General features: G+C 41.2%; 1 protein-coding gene across 2 annotated transcripts in view; it reads left to right on the plus strand.

Annotated features, from left to right (window-relative positions):
* COL11A1 (collagen type XI alpha 1 chain) overlaps window positions 1-24,702 on the plus strand; it is a 166,122-nt gene that overhangs the window by 130,775 nt on the left and 10,645 nt on the right. For both annotated transcript variants that reach the window (XM_037051306.1, XM_037051307.1), the window contains exons 48-59: window positions 444-497; window positions 1,796-1,849; window positions 6,107-6,160; window positions 7,191-7,298; window positions 9,110-9,163; window positions 9,794-9,847; window positions 10,813-10,866; window positions 15,743-15,796; window positions 15,933-16,040; window positions 16,530-16,583; window positions 23,122-23,175; window positions 24,298-24,405. In XM_037051306.1, the coding sequence (XP_036907201.1) occupies window positions 444-497; window positions 1,796-1,849; window positions 6,107-6,160; window positions 7,191-7,298; window positions 9,110-9,163; window positions 9,794-9,847; window positions 10,813-10,866; window positions 15,743-15,796; window positions 15,933-16,040; window positions 16,530-16,583; window positions 23,122-23,175; window positions 24,298-24,405 (810 nt within the window). The remainder of the gene's footprint in view (window positions 1-443; window positions 498-1,795; window positions 1,850-6,106; window positions 6,161-7,190; window positions 7,299-9,109; window positions 9,164-9,793; window positions 9,848-10,812; window positions 10,867-15,742; window positions 15,797-15,932; window positions 16,041-16,529; window positions 16,584-23,121; window positions 23,176-24,297; window positions 24,406-24,702) is intronic.

A 24,702-nucleotide genomic window follows, 5' to 3' on the forward strand; every position in this document is an offset into this window, starting at 1 on the left:
CTTATCTCGATTCTAACATATGAAACACGAAAGCTGACAAAAAGTGTATACACATTTAAAAATCCTCTATGGAATTAAGAGTTCTAAATCCACTCAAGCTCCAACTCCTGTTTCAGCTTTATGTTCCTTGTATACACTAGCATTCTGGCCCCTCCTAGCATAAAATATTTCTAGCTGCATTACAAATTCATTAGACCAGATAGTAGCAATGGACTTTTTAAATGCTTAGTGAAAAATTTTTGCTGTAGTTTTAATTTGCGCGTAGCTTCGTGTAAAACACCCTTTGCTAATGGGGTGTGCTGTCCACCAAGGACATCTTAGGGCCCCGTCGTGCATCCCGTCTGCGATTTCACAGGCTGGGGGGCTCCTTTTAGTGCTCTCGGTCCCCAAATGAAAGGCACTTGAGCATGGTCCTCACGACGCTTCCTGTTTGTCTCCCACAGGGTCCACCTGGTCCTCCAGGCCCGAGAGGTCCCCAGGGCCCCAGCGGAGCTGATGTAAGGACTGTGAAATGTGTTCATTTTGCTGAAGCAATGGGGGGGTCGGTGCCGTTTAACCGCAGATGGTGTCTGAAGTACAGGGGAGATAATGACATCATTATCAGATGTTCCAGGGCGCAGAGCTCAAGGACCCTCTACTTACTCCATGTCATTTCACAGGAAAAGAAACAGGCTTGGTAGGGCACTAACCACCACAAATATGCAGTAGCTACAAAGCTCCCATTCCGTGTATGGTTTTTGGTGAATGGGGAATATTGGCTTCATTGTGATAACCACATTTGTTCAGTTCCACATATAGACAGTGCCTTGCATAGGATGCCTGTTGAATGGTACCAAATTGTTTCACATTTAACCTTTATCACTTACAATAGCTTGAGGAGATGGTTTGTAATGGGCTTCGATTGTACTAACCCAGGTCTGTGTGCCAAACATCCTTTGTATCAACCTCTGTCACCAGTGACTTTGATTTAAAAGCTTGGCATTTTGTATCTTGACTCTGTAGAATAGGTTAGAGTAATATGTGCTTAACCATGTATCATGCACCTCTCACCAGATAAAATATGTCCTCTCAATTGTCTGCACAGTCTCCCTGAGCTTCATAATTGACTCACTGTTCCAGTGCGGTGGGATTTTGAAATGTAACACCGTATTTATCTTGTTGTTACCATGAACAAATGTACAGGTGTTGGTGTCATCTCTCCTTCGGACCTTACCTTTTCACGGAGACGTTTATTCTGGTCTTTATTGTTCTTCTGTTATGTCTGCTTCTAATTCTGGCAGACTGGGGTGTTCCAGCAGCAAGCGCACTAAAAAAGCTTTTAGGGTTCCACTGCCCTTAAGTCATTTTAAGGTGGAGAGATGGTTTATATTGTTTTTTTTTGCCCGGGTTTCTTCATTCCTAACCACAGTCGTGTTTTGATCCACTAGAAAAATTTACAGAACCATCCTCTAAATATGACATGTCTGGTGGTGGAAAGATTGAATTTATGTTACAAGTGTCAGCTGGCATGACTGGAGTTGGAAAGCCTCAGGCCTCATCTTCAGAATTCTGGTGCATTAGAAAATTGGTCTAGTATCATTATATTGTATTGTATTGTATTGTATTGTATGATATGACTGCTCTCTAGTAAATTCGACAGCTCATTAAAGGGCATGATTTTGCTCCTTCCTTCCCATGACTTGGGAATGTGCTCGCATATATTTCTCTCTTGTTAAGAACAACTAGACATATATCTACGAATTTCTTACAGCATGCCATGAGTAAGAATAGCTGTATTCCTTTTCCCACACTGCAGGGACCGCAAGGGCCTCCAGGATCCATTGGTTCCGTTGGCGGAGTGGGAGATAAGGTAAGGAATAGAATGATTCACAGTTTGAAACAGCAAGGGTAGGGCCTAACATTCTAGGGGCTTCCAGGAGCGCTGTCTTTCTAAGTCACACATGGCCTTGTGAATCACTGCTCATCCCAGCTGGGAGCTGAATATTTAAAGGTGAAATGATGTTGAGATACCATGTTTTGGATGACCAGACACTGTGCAGGGCGACATCCATGGATTATTTTCTTTAATCGACACAAGCGCCCTGTGCTGACGGTATCGTTATTATCCACGTGTTGAAGCTCAGGAAGCTGAAGCTTGGGGAATTTCAGTACCCCAGTTCGAGTTTTGTCTTTAAAAAGTGACTAAGCCAAGCTTTGTCCACTGCAACCCATTTGTGTCCGACTAGACTGTGTCTCTTAACAACACTCATTATGAAAATAGGAGAGATCCGTGGCTGTAAATGACTTAAAAGGGAAAAAAGAAGCCTTCCAACTACAAAGGAATTAATCATTCGCTTTGCCACATTGGGAGTTCTATTTTCGTCGACAATGCTCTGACCTGTCTCTGGCACTTTTCAGAGGAGTTGGCGTGTGCGGAAACATCTGGGCTCCAAAGAGCCTCCTGTTCTCATGCGCGTGATTACATTTAAAATATCCCTACTTCCTTTTTATGAAAATGTCAAAATGATTCTCTCATTCGTAATTTACATATTCGTGCTCATTTCTTAATGGAATTTTCAAAAAGTTGGCAACTTTTACTTTATTGAAAAATAGACTATTTGCTAGGTTGGGGGGTCAAAAATTAAATTTTATACCATGAAAAATTATACCATGGAAACAATAGAAATTTCTTGAGTTTTCTAGTTATTTATTGAATTATATCAGAAGTATAGACATCCTAATTATAAAAGTTCTGTTGCTTGGTCTCAGAAATTTGGGCCATATCATAGCTTGTATTTAAATTCACTTATTTTAATTAAAAATTTATCCCTCAGAAAAGCAATGTAATAAGATTATAGTCTTTAGATGTTTGTTCTGCTCAACACCCACCCATATACCAGTATTTTGAATGTAATTAACCCTGTATGATTATTCAAATAGTTTCTTAATGACTACATGTGAAGCATTTAAAAGCTGTTATCTGATTCTTATTGCATAAAGAGTCTGGGCTTTTGATTGACTGTCTCTTTGTTTATACTTTTAAATTTGAAGTTTCATGTTGAAAAGGTGCAGGTGAGCTGGGGGTGGAAATGAAAAATCCTGTTTCGTGAGTTCACGGGAACAATGGCCACAAAGAACAGGGTCCCTGATGGTGTCGCTGTGTCGGACGGACCCAGGCCCGACTCTGTTCCTTCGGCCCGTTGCACTGTCCCCCTCTGGCTCTGATGCTGATGAGAGAGTTCTGAACTCTGGTCTCGCTTTCAGTTTTGCTCGCACAGCAAATTCTAAACCCCTGGCATAGTCTTTTCAGCTGCTCTGCTTGTTGCCTAAAGCTTTGGGGCGCAGTGGGAACAGTTGTAAGCAGTTCAGTTGCATCTTTTACGGTTTTTCTTCTGTGCAACTCTCCGATAAACATGGAAGCCAGATGCTTGGAGTTTTGGAGACTCCCACCCCATGCTGTTTCCATTTGCTTAAAACCTGCTGGTAACCTCGCCAGCTCCGAGTCTCTAGGGAAAGACTCACACGGTGTTGATCACACTTCTTACAATTAAAATGTTAGCTGACTCTAAATGGGTTACCATAAAATAAAGTTTTCATTTTTCTCTATTTCAAACATTGTTTTTTTTTTTTCCTATGTGACAGGAAGCTAGAAATGAGACTTCAGGTTTTTTTCTCCAGCAGCTGGGTAATACAGGTTGCTATAGATTATGGGTCGCTGATATCAGCTTTGATTCTGGCTGAACGCCTCCCCATTTCCATGTTAAAATTTATTTCCAGTCACTAATTCAATAGGAAAAAAAAGAAACATCCTTTAGTCATGCTGGATTTTGCTTAAATATGTGTAACCGGTTTTCCATATAATATAGATTTCCTGCAGATGGGTTCTGCACTTCAACAGTTTCCTCAAAACAGAGATATGTATCAGAAAGGTGCCTTGAGATTTCATGCGTATTTTATGACTTTTGGCGTAGGGAATAATCTGCCGTCCCTCCCGGAGGGTGCCTTAACCCGCACAGGGGTGTTATAGAACGGTGTAAAACAGTTGCATGATCAGTAATAATACTTGAATTGTTATAAGGTAGTCATGTGGAATAATTACATATCAATTATTATTTATATGACCTGCATTTCTTCTTAAGTGATTGCCATTTATACTGTGGACACTTGGATCTAATATACGAAAGGTAATTTTCCCGTGGATTTTGGACAAATGAACACCAAGGCGTTGTTCTCAAAATGGAGAGATTTTGTACTAAAAACTCGTCTTTGAATTTTGGCAATTATTTAAGCCCTTCTTTTTACTACCTATCATTTCCCTCCTTTGAAAATATGGAAATAATCTTTAAGAATCTACTTCAGTTTAACTTCAGAGTGGTCAACGATTAAAACAGAACAACAAGGTACACAGAGGGTGAATAAAAATATAGTTATTTCCCCGCCTGTTCCCACTTCTGAGATTTCACCATGTGGTGCCAAAGAAAACGTCTAGGGCCTGGTCAGTAGATTTCCTGAGCTATAATTGACCCATAAAAATGATGTATTGAAGGTGCCCAACTTGGTGTTCTGATCCCTATATGCTTTGTGAAATAATGCCCACACTCAGGCTGATTAACTTATTCCTTGCCTCACCTGGCTGTCTTTGTGTGTGTGTGGTAAGAACACTTAGAATCTGCTCCCTTGGCAGATTCCAAGCATGCAATATGGTACTGTTAAATTGAGTTATTATATATAGTGTATATTAGATCTTAGGAGCTTACTCATCTTGGGTGTCTGAACATTTGTACCCTTTGACCTACATTGCCCTATGTCTCCCAACCCCCAGCCCCTGGTGACCACCACTTCACTCAGCTTGTATGACTTTGGCTCCTTTAAATTTCACATCTGATCAGATCATGCCGTATACGGTACATATTCCATATATATAGCGTTTGATGTGTGCATTTTACAGGTGCTTTGAATGGAAAACTAAGATTTATTTTAAGGATATGAAGAGTGATAGAAAAATATCACATATATCATACTCATAAATAAGGAAAATGCAACATTACTAAAATAAACATTATTTGTAAGATTTATCCAAAAAAGTGGAAAAATCTGCTACTCATCTAGAGAAGAAAGTAATTTTTCCACAATAGTACTAATAAATTCCTAGGACGTGCTCGATATTTTCCACCCTTACACAGTTAATTCACGATGTTGAAATATGTGCATATTTTCATAGAATAAGGAATTAGCATCATGTTTGTATTTAATGTAATACATTTCAAACCAATTGGTGTGCAATAGAAATATTTGGGAGAGTAGACCTAAAAGTTAAAGAACATTCAGGCCACACATTTTTAAAAAACAGAAAAATTTCCAGTACCACTGGTTTGGTGTGGGAACATGGACCATGTATGTACTAACATATTACTTCATTTGGATGGTAACTCAGATAGAATATTTGCCTGCATTTCTAAGCGCAAAGAGTTAGTCGCAGACTTTCATAACTAAAACCTGCTCATCTAGGAGGTGAATTTATAAGTTTGCCAAGATAGAAAAGCCATCCAAATGTATAATGTGTGTATTCTCAAAAGGAACAGTTTTGATTTCCACCTATGGACCTTTTAAGTATCGTATAAATATATTCCCTTACTATGTTCTTTAGTCCTCGCCTAACTATATCTTACAAGAGTATCAAAATGCTACCAAATTATTTGCTTCATTGTTAAAGTGCAAATAAATGGAATTCATATGCTGGAATACAAATAACTGAAATTGTTTAATCCATAAACCTAACTGTAGCAGCATGGATACCAATGCAGCACAAACACACATACACACAGTGTGTTAGGCACCAGCCGCTGTCTGTGGTATGTGATTTGGTGGTGACCCAGGTGGGCGCTCTGGCTGGTAGCTTGAGCTGATTGGCGTTGTAGCATCAGCTGATCTGTCTCCTCACCTGAGAAATAAAAGTCAACAACAGGAAAAGTTCCGTCGTCTTCCTAAAGTTTTTCACTGCCTTTTGAAAAATACAGTGCTTTAAGGGCTACTCGAAAATGTCATGGCCATCGATGAAGGCTGTCTGGCGAATGTAAACCATCATTTCTGTGTCCTGACTGATGCCCATTTGATCTCTTCCTTGTAGGGTGAACCTGGGGAAGCAGGAAACCCAGGGCCTGCTGGGGAAGCCGGCCCAGGGGTAAGCACGGTCTCTTCATCCGCGTGGGTGTTCAGGAATTCCTTTTAGAGTGTTTGACACATAATTCACTATTTGCCTTTCCTTCCCCTTAAAAATAATCACAAATGCGGAGCATTATTTTATTCAAGAATTTTCATATTCTCTGCATATTTTCATTAATGTAGAAATTGCAAACATCACATCAGCATACATTAGAGCGCTCAGACTGAAGCTGCTGAATTGTCCACAAAATAAATAAACAAACCAACGCTGCCACATCAACACTTGTTATGTATTAGGATTGTGTTGCTCTAATTCAGATTGTTTGAAACTGGAAGTGAACTTGACCCTGGGGAGGAAACATTTGAAAATGTCTGGAGGCATTTTTGGCTGTTGCACCTGAAGGCAAGGCAGCTTCTGGCATCTAATTAGTAGAGACGGGGGGGCGGGGGGGGTTGCTGGTATTCAGCTTGCCATTCATAGGACAGCCCCCTGCCAAAAAGCATGGTCTGAAGCAATATGCCAAGGTTAGGAAACTCTGACTTACATAAATATTCAAAGTCTATATCGGCTATTCTCAAGCAAGAGGAAAGCTAGAACCTTGGGGAAATCATAGTTTCTTGAGAGACTAGACTGGATGATCCTTTTTAGCTCTAACTTCCTATAAAAGCTAAAACCTGTGTTACTACCACTTCTTGGGTTGTCATGAGTACATTTCTCTCTTTGTATTCTTTCTCATCTGATAGTAAAAGGTGATCCAGTTTCCTCTAGAAAGCAAAGGAAACTGAATACCTTGTCCAGGAAACTCAGCAAGAAAGTGAAAGCTAGGATTTCAATGCAAATCTGTGTAACTCAAAGTCCACGTTCTTTCCATCTGTCAGTGATGAGGCTGGACGATCTTCGATTTGCTTGAATAACCAAAATTCTATGCCTGTCATGAACAATGTGTGGCTTACAACTAAAAATACCTGAAAATTGGAAAAATAGAAAAAAGAAAAAAATTCTGATGTATGGCTTGTACGTTAATCACTCTTGTTCTCTGGCCATGTAGGGACCCAAAGGAGAAAGAGGAGAAAAGGGTGAAGCTGGGCCCCCTGGCGCTGCTGGACCTCCGGGTGCCAAGGGACCACCAGGCGACGATGGCCCTAAGGGCAACCCGGTAAGTGAGCTTGGCCCCTTAGAAGTGGCATCCAAGTCAAAGCCATTTTGGAGTCTTTGTAGGAAAATGAGAAATCCGGAGACTCTGGCCCACAGCTGGGAAAATGGACTTTTCACCATTTCCTATAGTCAGAAACATTCTCCAGCGACTGCATTTTTTCCTATAAACATATTAACTTATTTTTTATTTCTCAAACATTTTTTATTTTTTAAAATATATTTTATTGATTATGCGATTATAATTGTCCCATTTTTCTCCCCTTTATTCCCCTACACCCTGCACCCCATTCCCACCAGCATTTCCCCACCTTAGTTCATGTCCATGGGTCATACATGTAAGTTCTTTGGTTTCTCCATTTCCCATATTATTCTTAACCTACCCCTGTCTATTTTGTACCTACCATTTATGCTTCTTATTCCCTGTACCTTTCCCCCACCTTCCCCCCTCTTCTTCTCCACTGATAACCCTCCAGGTGATCTCCATTTCTGTGAATCTATTCTTGACTTAGTTGTTCGCTTAGTTTGTTTTTGTTTTTGTTTCGGTCTTTTTAGGTTTGGTTGTTGATAGTTGTGAGTTTGTTGTCATTTTACTGTTTGTATTTTTTATCTTCTTTTTCTTAGATAAATCCCTTTCACATTTCATATAATAAGAGCTTGCTGATGATGAATTCCTTTAACTTGACCTTATCTGGGAAGCACTTTACCTGCCCTTCCATTCTAAATGATAGCTTTGCTGGATAGAGTCATCTTGGATGTAGGCCCTTGGTTTTCATGAGTTTGAATACTTCTTTCCAGCCCCTTCTTGCCTGCAAGGTTTCTTTTGACAAATCAGCTGATAGTCTTATGGAAACTCCTTTGTAAGTAACTGTCTACTTTTCTCTTGCTCTTTTCAAGATTCTCTCCTTATCTTTAATCTTGGGTAATATAATTATGATGTGCCTTGGTGTGTGCTTCCTTGGGTTTAACTTCTTTGGGGACTCTCCGAGCTTCCTAGACTTTTTGGAAGTCTATCTTCTTTGTCAGATTGTGGAAGTTCTCCTTGATTATGTTTCCAAATAAGTCTTCAATTTCTTGTTCTTCCTCTTCTCCTTCTGGCACCCCTATGATTCAGATGCTGGACCATTTAAAGTTGTCCAGAAGGTTGCTCAGATCTCAACTGACTTTAAGTCATTTCCTCTGCTACCCACAAGCAAATTGGGCCCTTCTGGTGCTGATTCCCAGGTGGGTGAGTTTGTGTACATTCTAGGGCCCTGTCAGTCTCTCCACAAACTCTCCTGTGAGGCTGGAAGTTTTTCCTGCTGCCGCAAACCTCACAGGTATTTTCAGTTAGAGGTTCAGGGCTTTATTTCCCTGCACTCAAACCCTGGGTTGCAGGGTCTGTCTCGCTCCCTGGTTGTTCCTCCTGATTGATCTGTACTCAAATATGGGACTGCCGGTCCACCAGCCACCACCTTGCCGTGAGTTCTCTCCCCCCTGGCTGCCTGTCTCTGGCCCTGCTACTGGTCTGGATGAATGTTTCTTCTTAAACTCCTTGCTTGTCAGATTTCTATATAGTTCAATTTTCTGGCGGTTCTGGTTGTTTTGTTTTTAAATTTGGTGTTCTTTTTTGATTGTGCAAGCAGGCAAAGTATATCTACCTATGCCTCCATCTTGACCAGAAGTCTCTCTGACTTCATTTTTAAATTCCCAGCAGAAGGAGGGAAATAGTCTCATATGGTTTCATCATGACTCTTACCTCTGCAACTCAGAATATCATGACTTCATAAAAATCATTTTTCATTTATTCCCTTTCTTTTAAAACCCTTATTCTAGGGTCCTGTTGGTTTTCCTGGAGACCCCGGTCCTCCGGGGGAACCTGGCCCTTCGGTAAGTACCAGGGAAAAATAAAGGGATTTTTTGGGTGAGGATGTTGCCCGTGTCTCTATTGTTAATAACGAAAGACAACTTGACTCACTTAAGTGAAGCTCCTAAAATAGGAGGGAAAAGAAAACATGAACTGCAATCATTACAATGAAATCCATGCAGCTGGAGGCTATTAGACCTGGGGCCTGTGATTGTCCTCTTCATTGGGGTTAGTTTTCGAGACTTCGTTTCATTGTGCAAATATCTCGGTAGCAGCCTCACTACTAATTCGAAGGGGTAGAACTTTTGCTTTTATCTGACTTTCTTGTACAATGCAAATCCCATCTCAAACTGCACCATGTTTGTTCATGGTGCAAGGATGCACTCTATACAGATACTAATTACATTTTTTTGTTTCTTGTGTTAAGAACATACTGTACTTTTAATTTGATGTTGTAGAAATTTCACAAGTGTGTATGGAAAAAGTGAGCGCTACCACAGTCCCTCAAAGAAAAATAGAAAGTCTATACTACTTTAATTGTCCACCTGGTAATAATTTGTCTCCAGGACTATGATAGTATATTGTACCCTTTTCTCTGATAAGAGTGAATTAATAGTGAGACACACCGGGTTCATTTTCTGCTCCTGTTACAGGGTCAAGATGGCGTTAGCGGTGACAAGGGTGAAGATGGAGACCCTGGTCAGCCGGTAGGCAGCACGTGCTACTTTGATTTCATCTTTACGTCATCTCAGACATTTAAGAAAATCAGACATAATCAACCTTTCAGAAGCATAGCTTCTGAGACAATCATCAGTTATGTTCGAATGCCAGCCAAAAGTCAAACTTCTGTGGAATGTTTCTAACTTGACGCAATTTCGGAAATATAAGCAAAGCTTTCATGACCAAAAAAAAAAGTAGTCACATCGTACTAATGCTTTTGTAAGACTGTGTCAAATTCAGCTGTCTGTTTGTGTTAATGAAAATTATTCTAACATCACAAATAAGACTGAAAGGAAGACAGCCAGATCAGTAGCCTATCATGGACGTGGATTACTTCAGTTACTAACCTAACGGAACTCAGCACATTTTGTTTTATTTGGTAACATCAAAGTCCTGGGCTCAGGGAGGGCACCAACTTGAGCAGGAGCCAAAGACAGACAGCGCCCCGATATAGTTTTTTGTCTAGCGTGATCCCCATGGGCATTTGCCGTCAGACACCTAGGCTTATTCTGTGCAGAGAAGACTGTGGGTCACGTCCCACCGTGCTCGTCCTCCTTGACGTAAAAATGCTAGTGTGGTGCAGGAAGGAACGGCAAGGAAATTGTTTTCTGGTTTCACAAATGCGTGTGCCAGGAGTAGAATTATTAACTGTATGATTCTATAATCAGTATGTCTCTTGGATAGCTTGTCAGATATAAATTAGCACTTTGTAAAAGAACATAGATTTTTTTTTAATTCACCTTCTTCCAGCTAGGAGGAAGTGTTAATACGAATTTACCAGCTCTAAACAGATCCCTAGAGGAAGGTCAGGTAACTGAAACAGGGCTGAGATTTGCCAGGAGAGACAGATGTGGGGGAATGAAGAGGGAGGTTTCAGCCCCGACTTTGAAAAATGCTGCGTGGGCCCCGAAACAACGCTCAGTGGATTCATTGTGTTTCGTCCATGTTACAGGGTCCTCCTGGCCCATCTGGTGAGGCCGGCCCACCAGGTCCTCCTGGAAAAAGGGTAAGTTTTCAAAATTCTTTATTTGAAACATCTACTTCCTATCTACTCTATGCGTGAATTCATATAACATAGGTAAGTGGTAGGCAGCCCTTTATAATGAAGCTAAAAAAGTAAGTCCTCGAGAATAGGGTGATTTCTTAAATGCGTCAATATACTTATTAAAATACATGGCACTTCAACTGACAGGTTTACTCTGTCCCAATGAAAAGCAGTTTCCACATCCCTGTGCTGAGGTCCCCCCGCTGCACAGATGCTGTAGGCTGTTGGAGACTCGGAGGGGACCCCGAGCTTCAGCTCCTGATGCATTACAGACAGATGGAATGTCACAAATCCGATGCTGCCTAAAAACACTGTAAAAACCCAAATGCAGGATCCGTGGAATGAGCTCAGGAACAGTCAGCATAGAACATTCTATTTACACTGGGAAACGTCTCTGTTTTGGAAGCCACGGCAGGATTTCAACAGAAGACTGTAGTCAAATAGAAGTACCCAGACCTTGTCCAAACTATTGACTGCGGTGGACGCTAGGAGACTGACCTCAGTGTCTTTTTCTCGCTATTGCACTGTCTCGGAATAAGTCAGTTTCTCTTGTAGCCCTTACACGCCCGTGTGGAGTGCCCTGCGGTACCTGCTCTGGTCAGCTTCCCTCCTGCCCGTGCACATGATATGTGCCAACTGTCAAACTAGCTCTCTGCAGTAATCCAAAGGGCCACAGCAACCAAGCCACTCTAATGGTAGCTTTAAAATGCCCACTTTGGGGACATTTTCACGTTACACGTCTTAGTATACAGAGAGTATAAGTAGGTTTTAATTTGGACTCTCAGCAATATAAATTGGAGTCAGTATTTATGAAGATTTCCCTTTGACAGAAATGGGTATAGTTTATAGGAAATATCTTCTCTAAATACAATTTCCTCTTCACTGACCCCTTTTACCTTCCTCTTCCTCCTCTTCTGACTCCTCCTCCTTATCGTTCTTACCATTTTATTTTATTTTCCTTTATGTTTTGTTGGTAATGGCAAATCACGGTAGTGATTTGGAAAAAAGAATGTATTCCAAAACAACTATTGGGTTGTTTTTCTTTGAAAGGAATTGCAAAGTATGCCAGGATTTTTGCAAAGTGTTGTCTCTGTTGGCCAGTGGCTCGGACGCCCTAAAACCTTTGGGGTAGAGAAGTATCTGTTCTATTACTTCAGACCTTTCAGAAGGCAGCGGATTTGTCCAGCACCAGGAAGCTAGGACTAGTGTGACAAGTCATGCTGTGATTGAGTGAGTTAATTGAGAAGGAAGGACACGGGGCCTTAAATGTCCTGCTCACACGTGAGGTCAGCCCGAGTGCTGGGTGAACTCGAGGCACCTTCACCTACAGGGACACAGTGTAGGGGGGATGGGACACACTGACGCCGAGGGCGGAAGTCTGTGTCCATGGGGGGCAGCAACGTCTTTGATGCAGGATTCAGTTGAATACCATCACCTTTGTGGAAACGACGAGAACATATTCCTGTGCTAGAGTTATACTATCTGATCGGCGCACTTAGCATTTGGAAGCAGAATTGCCTTTCTGTCTGTTCTCCTTTAATCCACTAATGAGACCTCCAGTAAGCTTTGCACATATTCTGTGCAAGTCCACCTGTCTCCTATCCCTAGGTGCCCCGCGTTGGAGACCCAGGAAGGTAATTCAACAGCAATTCCCCTGTTGCACCTCGTTGCCAAAGTAGCAACGACTAGAAATAGGTTCCCAAGCCTCATCACACGCTGCTCCACGAGTGAGTCTTACAAATAAACCTGCCTAATAGAATATTGATCAGAATGTTGTCCGTGGGAGCGATACTGAAGAACAACATTCCAACAGTTACCGAACAAGCAGGGAAAGTGAGTTGTCGGTGACAGTACAGGAGCGCCCTGTCACGTATTGTAACACTGGAGAATAAATGTGTATTTCCTTCAGGCCCTAGAAGATTGTCTAGTCGGTGTCCCCAAGTTGCGAAATGTTAATACTCAAGTCATCATCACAGCTATTTGGAAACCAAGCTAGTTCTGTGGATTTTATTGAAAAAAAAATTTCTAGAGCTGACTAAAATAATTTAAACATGGGCCTTGAAATGTACCTATTACAGTCAGTTTTAAAAAGTCCAGCTCATATTGCCAAAGGAAAGTTCAGAATAAAAAAATTAAAACAATCACTGCTACTATTAATTAGCAGATGTAGATATATACTTTATATAGCCGTGTATACCGGGTAGCATGTACATGGGTCTACATACATGTATGCGTGAATGGAATGGTCAGAGGCAAAAGTTAGGGTTAATGCTGCTGACGCCAAGATTCAGATCGGAAGTCGGATTTTTAGGAAAGCCTTCCCAGCTACCAGACTAGATCAAGGTCCCGATTTTGAACAGCTTACTTCCTCTGTGGGTATTTTACAGTGTACTGGGCTTGTTCATTTCGATGTCTGTCTTCAAAACTAAACTTGTGGACCCCCTAGGACCGGGGTGTCAAACTCATTTTCACCGGGGGCCACATCAGCCTCTCGGTTGCTGGATGTGATTGTAGGGCTGTATACATGTAACTTCCTCCTTAACAGGGAAGCGAGAGCTTGGCACTGCCACTGGGTAGAAACAAGGAGCCGGGCTGGATAAAACAAGGTGGAGGCTGAATTCTGCCCGCGGGCCTTGTGTTTGCCGCCTGTGTCTTAGGGTTTCACTTATATTTTATTGTTTTGTATTCCCCATGCACAGCGTATTTCTAACACATAAAGAAGTCATAAATATGTGTTTCGCGAATGGGAGAATGGGTAAATTCTAAAATAATATTGTAAAGCGTGAATAGCAGGGAGAGGATTAGGCTGTGTGTTTTATTTAAAACAGATTTCTCGTGGTGAGGAAAATGCCACATAACAGTGATTGCTATGGAGAGTTAACTGAGGCTTAGGTTTCAGGAGGAATTTTTCTACCAGAACACTCTTTACTTCAAGAAAGCACGGCCAACGGTTCACTAGATTAAGTCCTTGTCCTTCTGTTTGTACAGATATATGAAAAATAAATGACCAAACATTTGCCCATCGGCGTTACTAGTTTTTTCCCCCCAAAAGGAAACTACTTATTCTCCTACCAAAAGAGTGTTATCTATTTGCATTCTAGTTTTTCTTAAAGAGTGTGCACCATCTGGAAAAACTGTGAGGAATAAATGGAAATGGAATAAACTAAGATAAGAGGGGATAGACACTTAGCATGTATTTCTACTGTGACCGGCATTGGGCAGACATCAGACAGAAGGAGTCCTTCTGGGGCAGAGAGAACCTGCATCTGAACCCCAATATTGTGGCCACGTGTCAGTGGCCTTGTGTTTAAACCCTCAAGGCTCTTCAAACTCCAGTTTTCTCTTCTCCCTTGCAGTCAAAGCAATATTTATGGTACATTTTTAGACAGCTGATAACTTGCTTTTTTTAAAAGTCAGATCTCAATCAAGCTTCTGTGCTATAAAGTTCAGGTATATATGTGCAGCCATTTGAGGTTAAGCCATGGGCCTGATGTCACTGGTTTAAGAGAAAATCTTCATGAAATAAGGACAAGCCCCTCATTTAGTGGAATCTCGTGAATTCTGTCCCCACAGTACTATCCATTGGGGTGGTTTTACCCACTTTGCATAGGTTCATTTTTTAAATATCACACCAAAATAATTTACAAATCAGCATTTTAACACCGGGGAATATTTGAAGCTCCTACTTCTATAGAGAATTGCTCTCACGTAGATGGCATGAAATTTAAAAGATACACTTCAGTTTTAATGCACGTATTATTGTTTAGATACTGCTGCTGCCTTGAGAGACTTCTTACAGAAATGACACCCTTTTTTAATCTCTGGGTTGAGACCCAATGCGTGTCTAATGATATATAAAATTACAGAGATCCATATTGAGAAGAGAACTGCTAATGACGTACAGCATGGGAGGTTTACAGTTGTTCCTATGGAAAATAATACAATAATTCATAAAGAATAATAATACAAGAAAAAGCTCTGTGTTTCACACGCTCACAGCTGCAGACCTCCTTTCGCCCCTCCCCGGGTGTTCATTGACTCTCAGCAATGAATGAGTTCATGGGCTTCTCTGAATTTGATGCAGTGCTTGAGCCTCATTTGAAACGTGGGTTTAAAAGACCAGATGAAAGACTAGCCTGGAGGCACCGGCGGAATATTAACATCACATCTGAGGGAGAGGAAGTCATCCCGCGGCCCCACCCCATTCTCACCCATCAAGGCCGTCCCCACTATTTCCCCCAACCTCCAACCTCAGTCGCAGTCCACAATTTTGAACACCATTCATTGCAAAAATTGAAGTAAACAAATGGGAGATGAGAGAATCTGGGGAGGGGGAAAGCATGCAATTCTCTCAAGATTGTGAAGTGTCTTTTTTAAAAACTTTCTGTTTTTGTGTCTGAACTGGTGCAGAAAATCAGCATCAGGTTGAATTTAATGCTTGTTCAGTAAAAATAAAAATTCAATTAACTAGTGGAAGTGAAATAAACATAACAAAGTGTACATTTTACAGGTCTTGGGGTAAGCTTATTATGAATATGTATGGAAAGCTCTTATTGTGGGTTATCAAAGCCAGTGTCCTTTTTGTGTTGAGTTGAAAGGTTTTTTGGAAATGCTGTAAGAGAAAATAGCAAGGATCTGGTGTAATGATCAGGAACAAAACTTAAATATAATGGGAATTATGATATCTTATTTCAAACTCAAAATTTTCCTGTGTTAACTTGGAATATTTTGCAATATCAATGATTCTTTTCCTACATGATTTGGCAACGTCAGGTTTTCTGTCTCCCAGACCACTACATAAATGCAAGAAAGAAAATTGACTGTTTGATGTTTACAGGGTCCTCCGGGAGCAGCAGGAGCGGAAGGACGGCAAGGCGAAAAAGGTGCCAAGGTAAGGCTGATTGCACAGGTATTGTGCACGCGAGGCTCATGCGCAGACGGCTCAGCATCACCGTGAATGCTTTCAGTGAAATGGTGAGATGTCTTTTCTCATTAGTAACATGTGCACCTCTTGTGTTTTCTAACAGGGAGAAGCAGGTGCCGAAGGTCCTGCTGGGAAAACTGGCCCCGTTGGTCCTCAGGGACCTGCCGGAAAGCCGGGTCCAGAGGGTCTGCGGGGCATCCCTGGGCCCGTGGTGAGCATCTGTGCTTACAACCGCCATTGTTTTTAAAAAATATGTTTTATTTCTAAAAAAAAATGACAAATGGAAGTATTGATGACAGCACTATTTCATAAATTAGAGTGTGCATGTTGTATGGGAATTCAGGAAATGTTATGTGAAAATTAAAATCTTAGATAGCTAAGTAGGCCATGTATTCGATAAGTTCCTGGTAAAATTTTAACTCATGAAGGCAGAATGGAACACTGAACCCTGACAGCTCAAAGACCAAGTGCTTTTGTGCCTGAGTCCATCCGTATACACGAGGGTGTACGTGTGTGCCTGCAAGTACGCACACAGTGAGAAGACCGAAAATTGCTTACAGTGTCTGTGGAGTTCTCCATGTGGCGGACTCCGTAAACCACATTTGCTTTGTTTCTTTTTGTGTTTCCAAAATTAAAATCGGACAGAAGCAGGTCTGCTTTTGGTAAATTTTAATAAGTGAATCGTGTTTATTTTCCATAGGGAGAGCAAGGCCTTCCCGGAGCAGCAGGCCAGGATGGGCCGCCCGGCCCTTTGGTGAGTGACCCCCTTCCTCGTGTTTAGAAAGGCAGAATCCCGGACACAAAATGGTTTATAAGCCAGAACAACGGAACTCATATCTTATAAATCGGTCTATATCTTGTACAGGATTCAAGGAAATGTATTCTCAGGCCAAAAATGAAGAAAGTAATTCGAGCTGATAGATTACTTGGAAAATATGTCCCTTGACCAGAAGATCTTTCCTTCGTTGGGTCCTTTGGATGAAAAAACTATTTCCACTCTAAATAAAATGCCGCTAATGGCCCGGCCAGTTCTTTTCCAAATGTGCGCAGTTTCCCCCACACGCTTGCCATGGCTCTGAGTTTCCTGGCACTTCCTTTAAGAGAATAACGTTGGCACAGTCGCACGGTGATTCCTTCACCCATCAATTGTTCTCCTCGTGAGTCGTGCAGGCTGAAAGATAAATCATTAACCCCCCCCGGGGGAAGAAAAGTGTAACTGTCACGACGCCGAAGCTTGGTTATCATCAACACGCTGCGTGCAAACGGCATGCGTGACAAACTCAGGGAGCACGTAGGTGGCCAGCTTAGTGCTCCTGGATGACGTGTATTACCGGAGCTCAGAGCTCGTAGACGGAGTTTATTACGGGAGCCCAGGCCCTCCTCGCTACAAAATCTGGGCAGAAAGTAAGAATCCAAGTCACGCCTTCCAATGATTGCTTACTGCGTGGCAGATTCCATTGTATGGTAGAAATGTGGGGACTTCGTTTTCCATATAAATAGCTACGTACGAAGGGATTAATCCAGACAGCAATCGAGACATCCAGCGAGCCCTCTGTAGGTGAGGCATATTGGTTTGCATAGGCACGTTCTTCCATACATTAACTTAAATTTTACAAAAACGCTGCTTCTCATCAACATGTTTGTTATCTCAGAGACGTAGACATACTCAGAAAGCTTTCCGGGTCCCACGATCTTCATTGTTGAGGAGGAATTTGGGTCATTCCTTCAGTAAGAACGTCACAAAAATTTCCTCTAACCTACCAAGTAGTTCATAAATGTTACAGTTTTTATTTTTTAACTTTCTCTGAGACGTTAAAGATCGCTTATTCTAGTAACTGGGTGAAAGTTAGCAAGACGTGAATGACTTCGAGCAGGAGGTTATGAAGTCCGCACACCACCGCACGGGCCCAGGAACGGGGGCCTGGTGAACTCGGAGTCAGGCCTCCTTCTGTACTATTTAGGGAATATTCTCCGTAAATATGGTGAATTCCTAACGGCACAGAGTCAACCTGAAAAAGCGAAGTACTTCACATTCATGTCACCCTAAAGTTTGCCAGACTTTTTTCTTGTTATTGCAGATTTTCCAGTAAGTATTCTGACCTTTATTTCCAGGTGAAATAAAAAAAAAAAAACCATCATGCTGGAGATTTCCTCTGGCTGATATTAAGAATAAAACCATCAGAAATCCCACCTGATCCGGCCCGTAGAAGTTTCCATTTCTGACTCTCAGGTGGATGTGAGTTTACTGAACTAGGAAGGGGCTTAAGGACTCCAACCCTTTCAGGCTGAGCAAAATGAGGTCCTGTCTCTGGCTGCTTGTTTTAAGTACACATTGTAGCTTTTTCAGGGCATCTGATAGTTTGACCGTGATATCTAATTTCAATGAAAACACTGCTTGGTCCGCGGGAGGTGAGGGCAAGTGTGGAAATCATCTCCAGGATGTCTTTCAGGGCAACCTCATGACCGTTCGAACTCAGCCAACGGAGATTCCATTTCATAGGCGATCTGTGATTCATGGTTACTGGTTACCATCATTGACTTGAGGACCATGGTTACTGGTTACCATCATTGACTTGAGGACCAAGCTCCTCAGTTTCAAAATCAAGTACTACCACTGACTTGTGGAAAGATGTTAGGAAAATGTTGTTTGTTTGTTTTTGAAGCTTAGGTTCCTCATCTGTAAAATGAGAACATTAATAGCACCTAACCTGGATGTTATGAAGTTTAAATTAATTATTGTAGTTTTTGAAAGCAGCTGAGCATCTCTGTTTTAGGTCTAAGCTTTTATTTTGCTTTGGTTCATATTCTTTCATTTTATTTGTCCCCGTGTAACTGAAAAATGGCTCAGTATTTATCTTTAGACGGGTTTACCCCAGTAGTACCACACATTCCTTCTTCTCACATACTGATGAATAAAAGATCTGAATGCATTATTTTTCGAACCATAAATGCCTGAATAAATGGTAGGGTGGGTTACTCAATTGCAGTTTCAGTTTCTTTAAAGGCTACATTTAAACTCTCCGTAAACAGGTGGAGATGTGTAGCCCTCCAGAGTGATTCAGCATGTGTAAACAACAAAACCTTTGCTTTTCACCGAATTAAATAGTATCTGACGATATTGCATTTTTTAAACTTTATTTTTGTTGTTGGCCTTATTGTCCACCTCCACCCAGCCCTCACCTGCTACTCCGTCCAGCCACCGCCACACTGTTGGCTGCGTTCGTGGGTTATGCATATAAGCTCTTTGGCGAATCCCTTCACCTTCTTTCATCCATTCGGTATAAAGTGTGGGATCTGAAGTTACTTGGAACTTCAGTGCACTGGAGTTTTGAAATGTATATCAAAGCCAATATTCTGTAAACCTTAGCGCTGCAGGGAGAAATGTTTTGATTGTGTATTCTAGACACTTAAGAATGTATCGTCCCTGTTTTCCCTTTCACATTATTACTTATGAATTATGCATTTCCCCAGAGTTTCTCAATTTACACTATCTAAAGGGGAAATAGAAAATATTTACACCTGGAATGACATTTTTCTATGCAGTTAATATTTTTGATATGTTCCAGTTTCAGAGCGTTGTTTATTACTACTGTTAATATCATAACTTTACCAATTTCTATTTCCAACTGATGAAAACGATAAGAAACTGGTTCTGCTTCTTGGCAAGTTCCTCCGTAGATGTAGTTTGTGATTTCATAAGAGATTATTAGCTTTTTGGAATTAACAGTAATTTCCTGTAACTCCTTCATGAGGAATATTTATAGAAATGATTTAAAATGCATTGGAAACACAAATAATGTCTAGTGTATTTCTCATTAAGCCTGAGCAATTAGAATTCCTGCTACTTCTTTTTTTGCCATTTTCCCTCGTACTGTGAGCGTGTGATGAGAAAGCTGATTGATAACCGTCTGTAGCTCATCAGAAATGAATAATAACTGATGTTTCCATTATACCTCACAGTATATGCAATGCTTTTGTTGGACTATTTTTTCTTTCATTATCACAATTCTTTGCCACGGTAATTTTTATTAGAATACTTTTATAAATAAAGCTCACAGATAATAAGAAATAGATTCAAGATTACCTAGCTAATGAGTGGTGGACTTGAGACTCAAGGAAGCCAGCATTTGAATACTGATGTCGAGTAAGCAACATCCCTATCAGTTTTCCCACTCACGGCAACATTTCTATAAAGTGTATGGCATTTATGAAAGAGTTGGAATGTAAAATGACAAGTGAAGAAAGAAAAAAAATCTGGCCTCTTTAAGTAGTCTCATATTTTCTCCCTGGCTGGTGTGGCTCAGTGGATCGAGTGCTGACCTACAAACCAAAGGGTCGCCGGTTCGATTCCCAGTTCAATTGCCACAGGCCTGGGTTGCAGGCCAGGTCCCCAGTAGGGGGCGGACGAGAGGCAACCACACGTTGATGTTCCTTTCCCTCTCTCCTTCCCTTCTCCTCTCTCTAAAAGTAAATAAAGTATTTTTAAAAGTATTAAAATATTTAAAAATAGTTTTGTATTTTCTATCTAATGATAGGATTTACTTTGAATAGATGTATGTCAATGTTAACAATATTCTTAAATACTTTCTGCTCCTGGTCCATGTATCTGATTCTTTCATGCAATTACAATATTAGAACTACTTTTTTATGCTTTTGTCTGCCACCTTGTTCTAACCTAGAAAGGCTTGGGCATCTATCTTAATGGTGACAAGACCCCCAGAAATCATCTGTTTACATTACTCATTCGTATTATTTGTTTTAAAATGTGTTATCGGGCAGCATTATCTTCCGAACTAATGATTTACCAGGCTGATCTAATGAGATCAGAAAAAGTAAATGCAAAATACAGTTCCTTAATTTTAAATGGATTAAAGCAGTGTGGTGAAATGTGATGGGTTTACGTGACCATAAGTGAGCTTCTGTAGGCCGGTGTGATTTGCACATTCATGTAACTGGAGTTGGGACATAAGTCCCAGACCCATGCGTCTCAAACCTTTGACACAGATTGCTGGTCTCGAACCCCAGACTTTCCGGCCCAGTTGTCCTGGGTGAGGCTAAGTATAGGCTTTTCTGACAAATTCCCAGGCAGCAACACTAATGCCGCTGGCAGAGGGCCACACTTTGACATCCGTCAGAGCAGGGTATCGATAAACCGGGTCAGCGACTTTCAACCCCCTTCATTTAGGCCACACATAAACTAGTTACTGAAACTCTGCAACAAATCAAATTCTGCAACCAATCTGGCAAAAATGAAGTGTAATTTTGATTCATTCACACTGGACAGCTGTTCTTGTGTTGGCTTTTGTCATTTTTTAAAAATTTAACAGCCTAAAGGAATAGAAGTTAGTGCCCCTGACTAATCAGTCGGGTATTGCATGTTTTCAAAAATTCTTGCAGCACAGTGGTTGCAGTTTGCTGACCTAGATGGAAGTCCAGTCTGAAAACCCAGGCTTTCAAGTAGAATATATTTGAAAGTGAACTCGGTCCTTTTTCGACAGAAATTTAATGAGGTGGTGCAATTGTTGGTTTCTGCACAAAAGAGAATCTAAATTGAATTGACATGAATTTAGATCTAAGGGTTAACAATACTCTCCTTGCTAGAAGGATGTTATTAGGTGTGTTCACACTTACTATCTATGAAAATAACTTTAATCTGTTGTTACTGGATGATACAGGGAAATTTTCCTCTGTTATGACAACATCTACAGAATTTCAAGTTCATTCGTAAGTGGAAACAAATATAAGTATGCCTAATAGTTGCCCTAATACTAATGTTACACAGCAGTAATTTATCCTAACCCTATTCTTACTTTCCCCAGAAGTTCAGGAATTCAGTTTGAGGAGTTGACTTCAGAAGCAAGAGTGGAAGTGAGGGCCACCTACTGTATTTCCCAGAGTCCCCTTAAGCTAGAAATTGCCATCCTTGGTTTACAGACGAGAAAACTAAAGCTGTCTTTGGTTAACTAATTTAAATTACTCATAGTTACCAATTTATTACCAATAAGTTAGTAGTAATTTATTACTTCCATGGCTGGCTTCTAATTCACATCCATCCTGTCCTGACCCCGTAATTGTCCTGTTGCACCATGCTGCTCAGCTCAGATCCATGGGCCTTACTACTTTCAGTTCCCAAAAGCGATGGGCCAGGGTCTTGGTGTGCTCTCCCACACCGAACACTCCAGGTATCTGTCTGGGAGGAGGGGGGCGTCCTACAGAAGGAAGTCCAGCGGCTCTAGATGATTCGGCTTTGTGAAACCTAATAGGCTTGGCCAAGGGCCGTGTTAAAAATCATTACTGGAATTATAATAAAAATAATTCAGCTCAGGCTAACTGATTCAAATCCGCAGAGGACCCACATGGCTATTTTGCCTTTGTTCCCCGAGGCCTGGCTGTTTGCCACCGTAGTGACCCCCCCGTGTGGGGCGTTCTATCGGACCCATTTCATCGCGTCCCCACAGGCCATCTTTCAGGGTCTGTCCGTCCACACATGTGACAGTGGCAGCTGCCTGCGTAGCTCCACTTGTCGTAATTTCACACCAGGGTCTCATTTTGCATGGCTCTCCATTTGGAGTACACAGATCCTTACGTTAAAATGTGTGTTAGGAAGTCATCAGTGTAAATATTTCTGTGGGTAGGGGTAAGGACTAGGTTGTTAGTCGCTTAAGGTCACGCCACAATTTTCATAAATATATAACTTAGCATGGATGGATAACTGCCATGTCCTTGAACTATTAAGAAAGGTGAAATTATTAAAACAGGGATATAATTATAATATGAAGAAAGTTACATTACTATTAATTTTGCAAATCATTTATATTCAGAGATTCAATTCAAGAATTACAGCTCAAAATACTGTCTTGGGAGTTTACTTAGGAGATGTTATCAAAGGTCGGTTGACTCTTAAAAGTGCATTGAAGTTTTTCTTTTTTTAATTTTACTGGAAATATCGCAACCTTTGAGTTTCCATTTAGCGCCAAAACATTTGATTGAACATATATATTGTTTGGAAACCCCCTCTTCCCAAATTAGTGTAATTAAAAATTATCCTTACCGTATTTCTGACTTCATATTTGTTTAAACAAAATCATCATTATTATCTTTTATTATTGTGGTTAACTATTAAATCATCGTTTTAAACACACGAAGCTGTTTAGAATTCTGAAACACAATGGCTGATCATTATTGCTTTTTAACGTTAGCAAAGCTACCAACAGCAAATGCACCCTGTGCACAGTGACGTGCTTCCCTAATCCGCACCTCCTCTCTGTACATGTACCATTTCTCGTTCTCAGGGGCCCCCTGGATTACCTGGCCTCAAAGGCGACCCCGGCTCCAAGGGTGAGAAGGTGAGCTTCAAGGTCGTGCTGGTACCATTTTCACATCCTAACTACAGAGGAGATAGTTTGGCAGGTTGAAGCAGAATGTCTTCATTGTCCCGACCAAGGAGAAAGCTGTCAGTCCTTAGCTCTGCTGTTGAGTGTAGGGAAAATGTGCCTAGTCAGAGCGAAAAAATGTACCAGAAATTGGTGTTACATTTTCTCAGTGTCCCCAGTGGGAACCAAATGGAGAAGCCTATGGTTATGCTGAAAATAAAGTATCAGAACATAAACACAGGGTGTAACAAAATGCCCATTTTGGGTTGTTTTTTAACATGGAAATAAAAATTTTTGAATAGACTATCTTTCAAATAGTAGTAATTTGATCTCTCAAAATGTATGCCGAGTTGTACCAAATAATTAAAGTAAATAAACCTGTGCTCTGGCTGGCATGGCTCAGTCAGTGGTTGGAGTGTGGTCCCATACATGGAAAGGTCACGGGTTCGATGCCCTGTCACAGGACATGCCTAGGTTGTGGGTTCGATCCCCGGTCGGAGTATGTACATGAGGCAGCCGGTAAATGTTTCTCTCTGATGTCAGTGCATCTCTGCCTCTCTCACTCCCTCCCTTCTGCTCTCTAGGCCTGTCCTCGGGTGAAGATTAAGAAAATAAACCTTTGTGAGAAAGGCATTAACCTTTTTGGATTATTTTTAAGCTTCCAAATGTCTCTTAGAGACTACAGGCTCTCTGAAAAATAGAAATTATTTCACATAAAATAAGATGCTTATTAAAACAATGAATTTTCCGTTGTTTATTTCACCAATATCCCACGTGGCCATTATTGGCTATTTCGTGGAGGGAGCTGCCTCTCTGTAAATGAAATGGTGACGATGCTATTTTTAGAAAGCAGTTAGTCCCACAGTACTTCCAACCCTGAACATGGACCTCGCTTAATGCAAGCAGTGAAGGATCTTGGTGGGTGAGGGCAGGGAGGGTCGGAGTCCTACATCCTTTTCAGAAATGTTCAAGTTTTTATGTAGCTGTTCTACCCCTCTGTTTCGTCAGTGTCATGTGCAATTATCGTGTGACTCTGATTTCCTCTATGCTTGTAATTTATCTGTTGTTAACCTCTTTTTTCTCCACCTTCCCAAGGGGCACCCTGGTTTAATTGGCCTGATCGGGCCTCCAGGGGAGCAAGGTGAGAAGGGGGACAGAGGTCTCCCAGGAACTCAAGGATCTCCGGGCGCCAAGGGTGATGGGGTAAGGAGAGCTAGAAATTATTGTCCTGTCCTTCCCAGTTACACACACACAGCTGCACACGTGCCCTTCAACTTGACCGAGGAAGTGATGTAGAGCGTCTTTATTCTCATCTCCTGGAGTCAGTGGCGTTTTCAAAAAGAAATTTATTTCACCTTAGACTCAATAAATTAAAAATGTGGCAAGTCAGAAAGACAAAAATTACAGTTCAACAGTTAATTGCACTAACATTTATTGATTTCCAACACATACAAATCATTCTCCTGAAGGCTGCAGGAATATAAATATATGTGTAGACAT

The sequence above is a fragment of the Sturnira hondurensis genome, unplaced genomic scaffold (assembly GCF_014824575.4).
Source record: "Sturnira hondurensis isolate 20B ecotype Veracruz unplaced genomic scaffold, ASM1482457v3 Scaffold0007217, whole genome shotgun sequence".
Classification (NCBI taxonomy): domain Eukaryota; kingdom Metazoa; phylum Chordata; class Mammalia; order Chiroptera; family Phyllostomidae; genus Sturnira; species Sturnira hondurensis.